This window comes from Mobula birostris, chromosome 3 (genome assembly GCF_030028105.1).
Source record: "Mobula birostris isolate sMobBir1 chromosome 3, sMobBir1.hap1, whole genome shotgun sequence".
NCBI lineage: Eukaryota > Metazoa > Chordata > Chondrichthyes > Myliobatiformes > Myliobatidae > Mobula > Mobula birostris.
The window spans coordinates 187921671-187936825 of record NC_092372.1 but is presented as its reverse complement, the minus strand read 5'-3'; the positions used below and the strand labels follow the sequence as shown (position 1 = coordinate 187936825).

At 42.1% G+C, this 15155-nt stretch overlaps 1 protein-coding gene across 1 annotated transcript in view; it reads right to left on the bottom strand.

Moving 5' to 3' along the window:
* Positions 1 to 12621, bottom strand: part of gpr158a (G protein-coupled receptor 158a) — a 597333-nt gene extending 584712 nt beyond the window's left edge. Inside the window, exon 1 of the mRNA XM_072252053.1 lies at positions 11178 to 12621. Coding sequence (XP_072108154.1) covers positions 11178 to 12088 — 911 coding nt within the window. The 5' untranslated portion in view covers positions 12089 to 12621. The remainder of the gene's footprint in view (positions 1 to 11177) is intronic.
* Positions 12622 to 15155: the final 2534 nt, after the last annotated feature.

The window sequence follows — 15155 nt, the reverse complement described above, 5'->3', positions numbered from 1 at the left end:
AGGTTAGGACTTTATTCCCTGGAGCGTAGAAGAATGAGGGGAGATTTGATAGAGGTATATAAAATTATGATGGGTATAGATAGAGTGAATAAAGGGAACATTGGGGGGGCTTCTTCACACAGAGAGTGGTGGGAGTATGGAATGAGCTGCCAGACGAGGTGGTAAATGCGGGTTCTTTTTTAACATTTAAGAATAAAATGGACAGATACATGGATGGGAGGTGTATGGAGGGATATGGTCCACGTGCAGGTCAGTGGGACTAGGCAGAAAATAGTTTGGCACAGCCAAGAAGGGCCAAAAGGCCTGTTTCTGTGCTGTAGTTTTTCTATGGTTCTATGGTTATTCTACCTTTGGAGCAGTAATTCTAGGATTTGGATCTAGTGACAATGAAGGAATGGCAATATAATTCCAGGCCAAGTGTAGTTGGAGAGGAATCTGCAGATGACAGTGATTGCATTCATGTACTATCCTCGTCCTGCTCAGAGATGGAGGTTTGGGAGTATATCTCAGAGTAGTGTAACTTAAAAAACTGTAGTGCAAATTATTGATAGTGCATAGAGATATCAGTGACAAATCAGTTTAGTAATTACTTGAGGAAAGTAAAACTGGCTAGCAATACATGCATATTTACTTCTTTGTAAGCATATCATTAGAATGAGAAAAGACACAGAACATAGAACATTACAACACAGTACAAGTTTTCAGCCCACGGTGTTGTGCTGACTTTTTAACCTACTCGAGGATCAAGCTAACACTTCCCTCCTACATGTTCGCACCCAACAGGACAGATAACAACCAATGTGCAAAAATAACCAACAAACTACAAGTACAGAAGGACAGAGATAAAGAAGAAATAATAATAATAATAATATAATATATATTCACAATGCATGTATATTATCAAGCAATGGAGCTTGAGATTGACATGACAGTATACAGGGACAAACTCCATCAACGTTTTACTGCACGATATCCCTTCATTCAAGTAAATGCACAACAAATTGCAGATTAATATAGAGCAATAATAAAAGAAACTTTATCCCTATAACATGATAAATCAAATAAAATGTGAGGTTGCACAAAAACCAGAAAGAAACCAACCTAAAGACTACAACAATGCTATACAAGAAACTAACGAAGATGCAAAACCCCCAAAGTGCTGATGAAAATAGAATTACTTCAACAACTTCTCCACAATCTGATAGTAACAGCAACAACACAGATGTACAGCCTCTGCAGAATGCTGAGGACAAAGCTGAACTTACAGACAAAATTACCCTAACATTTAACACCACACTAACAGAATATAATGCCAGTGACCCAACAAAAAGGCCCTACATAACAAAAAACGTCATTAAATTTACAAAAAAAATTGTTACTACATCAACAATACTATATTTCCACAATATTTAGGAAAACTTGGAACATTTGAAGAATTACATACAATAACATATGCACATCATTAACAGCAGTGCAGTGCAATGGTTCCAAAATAGAGGCGCTCATTAATAGAAACCCAAAACTGAGTAATGAAATGAGAATGCTAACATAACAGAAGAGATTAACAAAACAAAATGAAACCTTAAAAGCAGAAATAGCTCACCTAATGGAGTATAAAACCGATAACCTGAGCTAAAAATTTAAGAGAAAAGCTAAGGAAATCAAATGTCTATAAAAATATACTCAACCTGACAAATGCATTGTAGAATTTATAGATACATTAAAACAAAAGCTTGGTGCACACAAAGCCAGACTAAATAGATACATGAAACGCACCAGATGAAGAAAAAGGAATTATCAGTTCAGAAACAATGAAAAAAGTTTACACAGGACATTGAAATTCCATGCACCAAAATGTAACAAACCCTAGCACAGAATTACCAACAAACACAATTTTAATGAACTTTTGGTCTAATACCTAGTCAAACAGGGTGACACACAATCAAGAAGCAAGCTGGATTGTGGGGGTGGGGAAGAGAATGCATTCATATAATTGAAGAAATGCAAACAACAGATATGCTAATAGCAGTGCTAAAAAATACCCACAACTGGAAAAGTATTAATATTCATAATTAATGATATTAAAAAATTACTTGTCTTTATCCATACCTATTGATACATATCAACAATTTTCTTAAAAATCCTGAGGAAATGCTTGAATTTTTGATGGAAGATAAAACATATTTCTTACTTAAAGAAGAAATCGCAAATGACCCATCCAAATATTATCCTATTACTTGTTTACAAATTATATATAAAATTGTAACATCTTGCAACTAATCACCTCTCATTTAGATAACAACAAAGTACTTACAGAAGAGAAGAAAATCTACCAAATGGAGCTCAATAGTAAAAATGTAACAAAGGCACTTTTGCTATACACATAATAACTTATTCTTTTGGCATCATAGCTTGTTCTGAAACCAATCTGGAAAATTTACAAAGAAAAATAAGAACTGAAATGACAAATTTTAGAAAACTCTATGTAAACTTGAACACACTTAAATTAACACTATCTAGGACAGAAGAGCAGGCATAAAAAAATTACACAACAGTCAGATAAAACTTCAAATGATATACTGTCATCAATGAAAACAGGATTCAGCACTCCATACAAGCATATGCAATTCTGATAAGAAGTAGACACCACTAAATGTAAATAAAATCATAACCCAGAAAAATGAAGAAATGATCAGTATAGAAGAAAAAGTTATCCAATGTAAGAGCATGACTCTATGGAAGACATTCCCATGAATTAAGCAGACTAGATATTGACAAGGTAGCATCAAATGCCTGGCTCAGAGTTGGAGGTCTCTTCCCAGAAACAGTGGGGTTTCTTATGGCAATACAGGACTAGGTAGTTAACACAAAAGATATCAAAAAGTACACAATAAAAGACCAACAAATTCAAGAGCGTAAATGCAGAAAATGCCACAGGAAGCCAAACACAATCCATCACATTACAGGATCCTGCAGCAGTTTAACTCAATCTGATTACTTACACAGGCACAATCAAGTGGCAAACATCATTCACCAAAATCTTGCTTTAAATGTCAAACTCATAAAAGACACCATACCTTACTATAAATATAAATCTGATCCAGTTTTGGAGTCAGAGTCCTACAAATTGTATTATGACCAATCTATTATTACTGATAGGACAATTCACAATAACTGTCTGGGTATAATATTACAGGAGAAACAAGCAAGAACAACTTACTTAGTTAATATAACCATTCCAAAGACACTTAACACACAGAATCCAATAGGTGAAAAACACCAGAAACATGCTGAATTAAAGGAGGAAATTGAAGGACTTTGGAACATGAACAGGGTATACATTGTTCCAATACCAATATCTACAACTGGTATCAACCAGAAGTCACTACCCAATAGCATTAAACAATTAGGCCTATGAAGCAATATCTATGTAAACCTCCAGAAAACCACATTACTGAACAATAATAGTAATAATATTAAATAAGCAATGAATATTGAGATCATGAGATAACGTGTCCTTGAAAGTGAGTCCACAGTTATCCCCTCTGGTTCAAGAGCCTGATGGTTGAGGGGTAATAACTGTTCTTGAAACTGATTATGCTGGTACTGAGTCTCTTATACTTTCTTCCTGATGGCTACAGTGAGAAGAGCATGGCGTGGATGATGGGGGACTTGATGACGGATGCTGCTATCCTGCGACAGTGTTTCGTGTAGATGTGCTCAATGGTGGGGAGGGCTTTACCTCTGATGGACAGGGTTGTGTCCACTAATTTTTGTAGACTTTTCTGCGCAAGGGCATTGGTGTCTCATACCAGACCGTGATGCAACCAGTCAATGTGCGTTCCACCTCACGTAGAAGTTTGTCAAAGTTTTAGATGACATGACAAATCTTCACAAACCTTTCAGACCAGCTCTGCTTCCTATCAATGTACCTTTGCAACCTACGTCAACCCACCACACTATCCACAACTCCAGTAACCTTCGTGACACTCCCATCTTGTCTTTATCTCTTTCTAACTCTCTCTTCCTTCTCTAATGTTTCATTAACTGGAATCTCACCACTGTATTAAAGGGGAGCAAACATCTCAAGCGCCAACGTAACACTAAGAAATAATTAGTTACTTTCAAATTTTGACATATAGTTGTATTAAATTTAAATTAACAAGCAATTATCTTTTCTGTCTAGGTTTCCTCTGTTTTCATGTGTGTAGAGCACAAAGCAAATACATATACAGTAGGTAGAGAGAACTAAATTATAATCACAAAAACACAAAAATATACAAACACATAATTAAGTTAGTGGAATAAAGGATCTTTAAGTATGTCCAAGATTTTTCTTGAAACAATTTTGCAAAAGAAACTAAGCATATATTCTTGAATAAATAGAACTCTTCAACCACCATCCAGCACCTACTAACCTTCTTCCTCACCTGGTTTCACCTATCACGTGCCAGCTTGTACTCCTTTCCCTCCCTCCACCTTCTTATTTTGACCTCTGCCCCCTCCTTTTCAGTCCCGGTGAAGGGTCTTAGCCCAAAATGTTAGCTGTATCTTCCCCTCCATGGATGTTGCCTGACTTGCAGAGTTCCTATCACAATCAAGAGAAAATCTGCAGATGTTGAAAATCCAAACAACACACACAAAATGCTGGAGGAACTCAGCAGGCCAGACAGCACCTATGGAAAAGAGTACAGCTGACGTTTCGGACCGAGACCCATGGGCAGGACTAGAGAAAAAATGCTGAGGAGTAGACTTAAAAGGTTGGGGAGGGGAGAAAAACACAAGGTGAAACATGAAGGGGGCGGAATGAAGTAAAGAGCTGGGAAGTTGATTATTGAAAGAGATACAGGGCTGGAGAAGGAGACAAAAGGCCATGGAAGGCCATCTCCAACTACATCCCACCACCGAGCACATCTTTTCCTTCTCTCCCCACTTTCTGCTTTCCACAGGGATCGCTCCCTACACAACTCCCTTGTCCATTCGTCCCACCCCACTGATCTCTCTCCTGGCACTTATCCTTGTAAGTGAAACAAGTGCTACCCCTGCCCCTACACCTCCTCCCTCATTACCATTCAGGGCCCCAGTCTTTCCAGGTGAGATGACACTTTACCAGTGAGTCTATTGGAATTGTATCCTGTGTCCAGTGCTCCCAGTGTGGCCTCCTGTATATTGGTGGGACCCAACGTGGATTGGGAGGCCACTTCGCCGAGCACCTACACTCCATCCGCCAGAAAAAGCACAATCTCCCAGTCACCATCCATTTTAATTCCACATCCCATTCCCATTCTGATATGTCTATCCATGGCCTCCTCCACTGTTGTGATGAGGCCGCATTTAGATTGGAGGAACAACACCTTATATTCCATCGTGCCTTCAACCTGATGGCATGAACATTGATCTCTCGAACTTGCCCCCCCCCTCACCATTCCCCATCCTCTCTTCCCTCTTTCACCTTGTCTCCTTGCCTGCCATTCACCTCCCTCTGGTGCTTTTCCACGCTTTCCTTTCTTCCATGCCCTTCTGTCCTCTTCTATATACTGAATTCAACATACAGAAAGCTAGTATAATTTACCTTGTGTGCATCAGTTATGCACTGGTTAACAAGCTTGTTTGCAAAAGAAACTGAGTCATAGATCTGGAATGTAAACTGCTCAGTCAGTTGCAATTGCCCTCTGAAGGCTGTGCACAGTAAGAGCAATATCAGGAATTGCCTTTGTATGCAAGTAGCCCAAAGTACTAAGTGTTACAACTGTAATTATGCAAAGATATGAGAGATGCAGGTTGATCTCTTCTTTTAAAATCAGAATTGGGGGAAAATACTTGTTTTTAAATTGAGGGAAGGGGAGGCACAAAAAGATAAAAGGAGATAATACACACAAAATGTTGGAGGAACACAGCAAGACAGGAAGTATCGAGTAGGAGAGGACAGTGGACCACAGAAGAATGGGAAGGAGAAGAGGAACCAGAGAGAGGTGATGGGCATGTGATAAGAGAGGGGTGAGGGGGTAACCAGAATAGGGAATGGAAAAAGAAAGAAGGGGGAGAGGGAAGTAATTATTGTAAGTTAGAGATATTGTTGTTCCTGCCATCAGGTAGGAAGCTATTTAGATGGGATCTCCACTTCCCATCTGGTCTCACCTACCTCCTGCTAGGTGTACTCCCTCCCTTCCCCTCACATTCTTATTCTGATTTTTGCTCCCTTCCTTTCCAATCTTGTTGAAGAGTGTTCGCCCAAAACACTGTCTGCTTATTCCCATACATTGATGCTGCCTGGCCTACTGAGTTCCTTCAGCATTTTATGTGAGTTGCTGAAGATTTCCACATCTGCAGAATCTCTTGAGTTAATGATAACAGGAAATAATCTGTGATATGTTGTTGGCAGGCAGGAGATATACGAGGGTGGTTGGTGCAAGGCCAAAGGGGTTTGTAACGATGGAATGTAGAAGGAGAATATGAGTTAAGAAGAGTGTAATTGGGAATAGTGTCTGCTCTTTTTGTTCTTTTACTTGCTCCATATGCATGGTCATTGTATTCTTGTAACATTTTCCCTTTTTTCATTTAATATTTTCTGCTCCATACACTAGCATGGACCACCCCCCTTTATTCTTTATTGATTTACCTCCTCTCCCATTCCTTTTAATTGTAAAACTTATTGTACAAGATGCTGTAGCTGAGTTGGAGATCATGACAACAGCTGCTTCTGGAGGAGTTCAGCATCAGATTTAAAAAGCAAGTGCACCTGCTGGGACTTCCTGCGGAGCTTGAGATCGTTTGTGTTATTAGTCCAATAAAAGGAAGTGAAGTTTAAAAGAAGCAAGTATTGTGTGAGTGGGCCAGTGTTGGGATGGGAGCTGAGGCTTTAGTTCAAGGGGCTTCAGCAAGAAGAGGCGGAGCCTAAGATATGCTTCTGGTATGTTTTCTTTCTTTCTCTTGCATAGTTAGAGCACTGGGAATAACTGTTAGGACAGTGAAGTGCTCCTCTTGTAGAATGTGGAAGACAGGGAGATCTCCTGTATCCCTGATGGCTACAGTTGCAAGATGCATTCAGCTGCAGCTTCTTTTACAACACATTCGGTAATTGGAGCTGGAACTGGGTGAACGCCAAATCATTTCAGGAGGCTGAGGAATTGGTTGATAGGAGATACAGGGAAGCAGTTACATCTAAGGTGCCGGACACAATAACAAGTATACTGCTTTCGATACTGTTAGCATTATGACCTAGTAGAGGAAAGCTACAGCAATCAGTAGTCTGTCACTGAGCCTGGCTCTGTGGCTCAGAAGGGACGGGGGAAGGAGAGGTCAGCAATACTGATAGGGAAATCAGTAGTTATGGGAACGGACAGGAGTTTCCGTGGACAAGAATGAGATTCCCAGATGGTATGTTGCCTCCCGTGTACCAGACTCAAGAACATCATGGATCAAATCATAGCATTCTTAAGAGGAAGGGTGAGCAGCCAGAGGTCATTATCCATGTGAGTACCAATGACATAGGCAGGAAGGGTGATGATCTCCTGCGAAGTGAGCTCAGGGAGTCAAATGCTAAGGGCAGCCAAGTGGTGATCTCAGGATAGCTACCCATGCTGCATGCTAATGAGGCTAGAAATGGGAAGATAGTACCTGTTAACATGTGGCTAAGGAAATAGTGCAGGAGGGAGGGCTTCAGAGTTTTGAATCTTTGTGCTTTCTTCCAGAGAAGGTGGGATCTTTACAAATGAGACAGCTTGCATCTGATATGAAGGGTGCCAATATCCTCATGGAAAGTTTTGCTAGTGCTGCTCCACGGAGTTTAAACTAGAGTTGCAGGAGGAACTAGAGTGCCGGGGAGCTGGTGGAGTAGTTGTGAGAAAAGGATGTTAAGCCTATGTAAAAGGACGGGAACCTTGTCGACTGATTTTCTGAGTTGCATCAATTTCAATGCAAGGAATATTGCAGGTAAGGCAGATGATCTTAGAGCACCACTCAGCACAAGGAATTATGAAAGTGTAGCTATTAGTGGAATTTGTTTGCAAGTGTGGCAGGGCAGGCCGCTTAGTGCTCTGTGGCTCCATTGTTTTAGACATGAGAGAAGGGGAGATATTAAAGTGAGTAATAGGATTACTCATCAGGGAAAATGTCACAGTAGTGCTCATACAGGCTAGACTGGAGGGCTTAGAAACCCATAGATAGGGTTGTAAAGAAAACTTTTGGCTCATTGACCTTTATAAATCAAAATACCATGCACAGTACTTACAATGTTGTGCTGAAGTAGAACAAGACATTGGTGAGCTCAAAATTGGAAAATTGTTTGCAGATCTGGTCAGATTGTAAGAGTTCAAAGACAATTTAAAAGAATGGTGCCAGGACTTGATAACCTTAGATATAGGGGAAGGCTGTATATGTTAGGACTGAATTCCCTGGATCATAGGAGAATGAGGGGAGATTCAATAGGGGTATACAAAATTATGAGGGGTAAATGCAAGCAGGCTTTTTCCACTGAGGTTGGGTAAGATTAGAATTATAGATTAGAATTAAGGGTGAAAAGTGAAATATTGAAAAGGAATCTGAAGAGGAGCTTCTTCACTCAGACGGTGGTGCAAATGTGGAATGAGATGCCAGAGGAAATGCTGGAAGCACGTTCGAATGCAACATTTAACAGAAGTACATGGGTGGGAGGGGTTTAGAGGGCTAAGCTTCAGGTGTATTCGATGAGACTAGGCAGAATAATATTTCTGCATGGCCTGGACAGACCTAAGGGCCTGATTCTATGTACTAGTACTCTATGTAAGAAAGATCTTCAGCCCACAACAGTACTATTGTTTTTCTCTCACTGGAGATGTTATCTGAGCTGTTAAATATTTCCAGTGATATTTATTTTCATTTCCCGAATCTACAATATTTTACCTTTGCATTCGTTTTCCTCAGATTTGTCATGAAGATAAATCTTCCATTCTTCTGGGGATATAATTTACTCCTTGGAACACAGGTGATTAAGGAAAGAATATCAGGGACTGAACAGAAGGTTTGCTGGGAAGTTCCCTGGACTGGAGCTTCTCAGTTGTAAGGAGAGACAAGGTTTGTTTACCTGGGGCGGAGGAGACCAAAGAATGATCCTGATGGAGGGATATGAAATCTCCCATATAAAATTATGAGAGGGGAAGATAGGGCATTCAGTAAAAATTCTTTTCCGTGGCGTTGGAATCCAATTCAAGTGGATATCGCTTTAAGATGAAGATAGGAGATTTGAAGAGGATCTGGAATGGATTGCCTGAAGAGGTGGAGGCAGGTACTGTCACAACATTTAAAAAGCATCTAGACAATTGCCAAGTCATGGAAAGCGACAGACCTCTCCCAGTAAGTGGAATGAATGCAGATAAGCACATTGTTGGCATGCGCACGATGGGCCGAAGGGCCTATTGCTATGCTGCCCGTCTCTGTGACTCCATGACGAATGGATGCAAGGTTATAGTAAAGACAGAAAATGTTGAAGTTTTAGGCAAGTCGGACAGAATCTGTCCTGATGTTTTCAGATATCCAGCACCGGTAGTACTTTGTTTTCCAAATTGTGCTGGTGGAGCCCATATCAATGTCAATGAATAGTTTGATATGTTCAAACGAGTTAACAGATCACTTCCCGGTTGAATACTGCTCTACGAACTGACTGCAATTTGCAAAGTATGAATTATCACTCCAGGAACAACATAAAAACGCTACCTACTGCTTCACTGTCGGTTTTAAAGTTACGATATTCACCGCGATTTACAGAAGCTCCTTAATTCCCTCACCCTGATTTCATTAGCATTTCCCTTATCTCATTTACAACAGTCTCGCTATTTATTAAAACGAGTCTTTGGCCGTATATTCCACACGGGAAGCGGCTTCAAATCCCAATGTAATATGTCACCAGTTACACTTTAAAACATTCCTGAATTGTACAAATCTCAATGGCTGGATTAACAAAATTTAATGTTCCCGGTCCGTGACCTAGCGAGAACATTTAAAACAAACTCCGTTGCATCTGCTTTCGCTCGAACATATTTCTGAGGGAATTTCATGGATGAACCTGGCCAACCGCTTTGTACACGCTATCATCACTCTTGGTTCTATCGACGCACATTACATAATCATTTAAGGATTTCATGAGATAAAACGGGAGAAAGGTAATCTATACAGATTTCAAAAATGCAATCAAAGTATTTTAAAGATAATTTTTGAATGATTCGTGTTTTCCTTTTTGGACCCCTACGCTCTCTGCTGATTAAGCGTGGAGATGAATCATTGAGTGTTGAGGCTGATCAGGGTATATTACTGGGGGAAATACAGTTTAATCACACTGACGTCAAGCGGCTGTGTGGGAAAACACGAAAACTTCATCTCGACAATAAACCGGAGGCAGCCGAGTGCTAAACCGAAGACGCGTTTAGTAAGAAATCACCCATTGGCACAGGCTGCCTGCTCCGGTTGCAGCCCGGCTGCCTTTAAGGACATGTGATTACTCCATTGATAGTGGTCAGAGATAGAATGGAAATCGGCAGCTCATGGTTTACGTCATCTCACAGAGCCCATTCATATCTGTAAAATGCAGAATAGTAAACAAACCAGCAAGGAATGCAAATTCGATATTTGATAAATAATGCGGAAGATAGAATGAAAAGAAGTCACTCTGCTGGAAATCCAGGTTTCCTAGATACACACCTCGAACTCAATCAGCTTCGCGCTTCGCACTTTCTACGGGATGAAAGATATATAAAAAAAGGGAAACAAACTAAAGGAGCATCCGCGATCTCCGCGATCACGACGCTTCCCTTAAACCTGTCCTAAAGAGATAGACTGTAATTTTCGCTTATTTAGCCAGATTATCCCCGAGACCGATGCCTTCACGAGCACGAGGTGTCCTAACTACTGATTCTGTCCTGAAATAGGTCCCATTATGTTTTGAGTGTCCCTACTAAGGGAGTTCATGGCAGGACACATTTACACATCGCTTTGTTTAGTCACAGAAATTATTTTCTCTGACCACGAATGTCCTCTCCCCGAATAAAAAAAAATGAAGCAGTGTCACCAGTGACACGTTCAATCGGGAGGAAAAAATGCATCCTGCGTGGTGAAAATCGGTCTTACACCTAATCGATATTAGCACGACTTTAGCGGATTTGGGGGTGTTTCTGCAAAACTACGCAACACTTGTTACCGCAGCTCACCTGAACTCAGGCTGAAAATCCGTCTTAAGTCCGTAAAAGGAGGTGGAGAGCGTGAGCAGCCACAGCGGGTTGTACTTGCCATGTTCACACTCCAGGTACGGTGCCGACCACTTGATATGAGTTTTATCAACCAGGTACCTCATGCTTTTCATGCGTATGGGGGGATGCGAGGACCTCATTTCGCCCCTCAGCAACCTCCGGTGCAGGGAAGTCGCAGGTGTACGCAGGTGCTTCAGCAGATTGAACCACTCGGTCTCGGCACTGCGGTTCGCCAGGTGTCGGGCGCTGCCAGAGAGATCTTGAAGCAAGATCTGATTGTCCATCCTGGTGGCCTGCAGAAACACTTGAGGAGGGGAAGTGAACGGCTGGACATCGAAAGTCACTACGGCCCGATAGACTTTGGGGTCGCCCTCCAGAATGCTTCTGACCAGGGCATGGTACCATTCAATGTCTTCCTTGATAGTCATCTCGCGTACCCTGTTGGTTTGCAAGATCATGTTTAAGAAATTGGTGGCGTGGACCATTGTGTCCATAGCACTGTGAAGTGACGGGTGTATGTTCAGGGCATCTGAGACAGCTTTCAAATTTGACAATTGGTACCTCTTGGTACAGTTAGCATAGCCAAGCTTGGCAGGATCGCCGGTATGAAGGAAAGCCCAGACAGCGGTGGGCAGGTTGTCATGTTGTTGATGTGTACTGCCGCTGCCGCCGCCGCCGATTTCGAAAGACTTCATCGCATTCGATGGCTTCTGGGGCTCCTGGGTATTGATGTGCCTGTTGTAAATGGGCTGCTTCTCGTACTTCCCCACTTTCTCTCTCTGTTGCTCTGAGCGCCCTCCCAGACCGTGGCTGGATCCCAAAACGAATCCTATCTGGATCTGGAGGAGGAAAGAGAGCAGAAAACCAGCCATCTCGCCGGCCAAGTCGCTCCCGTTAAAGTCAGTGTATGTCGGCAAGAAGAACCTAGAACAGGGCACCAAGATGCATCAATATATTCATAAGTCGTTCAAAATGAACGCATCCCTCAGTATGGGTATGTCAACATTGGCCCGGTCTATAAATACGCGGTCGACAGCCCGCTCGGCGCAGGTCACCCGCTATGTCTCACTGATGCTATAGTTAGCCGCTTACGTCTCCTTCCCAAACGATTGCATTCCTGGCTTTTTTTACAGATCTTCTTTAGCTTCTAAAGATCTCAGAGCCAAGAAATGCCTCGGGGCGAAAGTGGCTTCCGTCCTGGAGACTTTTTTTCGCCCCATCGTCTCCCGGAGAGTCAGTAGTGGAGAACACTTTGCAGCAGGGTGTGTGACAGCGGCTTGGGATGAGTGTCTCTTCAGGAGGGGTGGCCGCGAGTTAACGCTGGGACGCGGCATTAATTCCACACTTTTTTTTTCCGTGACAAGACAACTCCACCCGCGCGCTCTCTCGCTCGTTCTCTCTCTCTCTCTCTCCCCCTCTCTCTCGCTTGCTCGCTCGTTCCCTCTCTCTCTCTCTCTCCCCTCCCCTCTATGCCAGGCGCCACGACCAAGCAACAGCCACAAATTCACTCACAGCGCCGCCAACACCCGCCCCCTTCTCCGCCACCACCCTGCTCCATTCCGATTGGTTGTTCGCTCCGCGTCCTCGGAGCTCTCCCTCCGCTGAATGGTGTGACTCATCGTCAATCAGAGGCTCCCGTCAATCAGCGGGGTGAATGGCTGCCGCCAGCCTCCGCCAACAGAGGGAGGAGCGGGCATGTCATGTGCAGTAGTAACAAGGCAGGGGAGCGAAACAGGGATTGCAGGCTCCTTGAGCATTGAGTTTAGCCTCTCACTCAGGCACTGTTGCGTCTCCAGTGCGGTGTGATCTGTGTTGATGTAATCTTTTATGCAATACTTATAACAAATAAAACTCTTCTAAAATTACACAGAACATGTAGTGTTTGAGAATTACAGCCAGCATGTTATCACTGTGAATAATTTAAAGCACCAAGTTAAATATAACTGCTGATGAGCGGCAACTTATTCGTGCTGCGGTGTTGGATGTACTCTGGGGTGCTGAAAGGACAGCGCTCTGAGCGCAATTCATCGGTGAATTCGAGATCCGTAATGGTAAGTTTCCCCATTGCAAACATTGCGACAACGTTTCAGGCTCTGTTTATCAAGAAGCAAAGATGCGTAGAGGAATGAAAAATAGCGGCCATGGGAGGTCATTCAAATTCATTGGGTCAGTTCAGGAAAGCAACTTCACTTCCTCAGTGAGAGCGTTCAATCATAATGACTCGTTTTTCCACTTGATAAACGCTTTAGCTAAAATATACACTTATCCGCTCGCTTTCATCGTTTTTTTTTTAGGGATCGCCCGTCCCATTTTATTGCCCATTCCTATATGTCGTCGAGAAAGAGAAGACCGTAACCCTTCTGATGAAGGTACTCCCGTATTTGAGAGGGAGTTTTTAAATTGACAGGCATTCAGAGTCAAGGTTGTACGACTGAGAGGGGAACCAGAAGGTAGCGGTGTTCCGATTAATCCGTTGTCTTTGTTCTACCCCACCACCCCCTTAAGGAAGAGATGTGAGTGTGGGGTGTGATATCAGTATAGTCTAGGCAAGTACCTGCCGAGTATTTGTTAACGGGCACTGTGCGCTGGTGATGAAGAGAAGGAGTGTTTAGGGGGGACTGAAGAAATACTATTCAAGCAAGTTGCTTTGTTACTGACGGTGTCGAGGTTCTAGAAAGTTCTTGAGTCTGCATTAATACAAGCAAGAGGAGAGTATTCAATCACAATCCTGAATGTTGCCCTGTAGGCCATAGAAAGATTTTGGGGGGAAAGCCATTCACTGCAAGATAGCCAACATTCGACCTTTTATCTGCCTATCTATGATTATTTACTGAAAGCCTCTTGGGATTTTACTGTATTTTTTTTAGTCCAGGCAATGTGAGCTGTAAAATCATAGGACAATTATTTACCTTTAGACACATGGTCAGTCAAGTTAGTCAGTTTTAGATTCTGGCATATGATAAATGTTCATATGGCATTCATTTCATGAAAAGGAAGAAAATGGTCACATCATTTCTGTAGTTTGAAATCTTGAAACGAATCAGCATGCTGATTAAAGTGGTTGCTGGGAGAGATTGACCACTGTTGTCACAGGTCAGAAATAAGCAGCAGGAGGAACTCGCTGGGGCAGGCAGCATCTATGGAGGGAAAGAAATCGTTGGCATTTCAGGTCAAGATGCAATCCAAATATAGTCTCTTAACCCTAAACACTGAATATCCCTTTCACTCCACAGATATTGCCTGACCTGCCAAGTTCCTGCAACAGCATATTTCATTCTTTCCTTTCAGGACACAACATCTGTAGTCCCTTGTGTCTTGAGGTTAGTTGGTGCTCTTCAGACACTGCAGGCAAAAAGAACTTTTGGGGAACACGTTATGACATCTGATACAATACTGGACTCAGACCATAAATATATCCGTTTCTGAAGTGAGGTGTAGATAAATTTAAAGTATTTGATCATATAATTAAGTATTGATATTCAACAGTTTTATCTTAAATTTCCCAGTGGTGGAGGTGAGGCCATCATCAACTTAATTGGAGTAGCTGTGTAAATACTATGGCAAAAAAAAGAATGTTAGCAACTAGTTTTACTGAAGTGAACTTTATATTTATTTATTTATTTATTTAGAGATCCTGCATAGAACAGATCCTTCGGGCCCAGTGAGCGATAATATCCAGCAACCCACCTATTTAACCCTAACCTAATCACACAACAATTTACAATGACCTACCAACCGGTATGTCTTGGGACCATGGCAGAAAAGCAGAACATCAAGAGGAAACCAACATGGTCATGGCGAGAATGTACAAACTCCTTAAAGACAGCACCAGAATTGAACTCTGAACTCCACCATCCTGAGCTGGAATAGTGTTGTGCTGACCACTACACTACTGTAGCACCCCACGGTAGTGATTCATCTCCTCATGAGCTGAAGTTT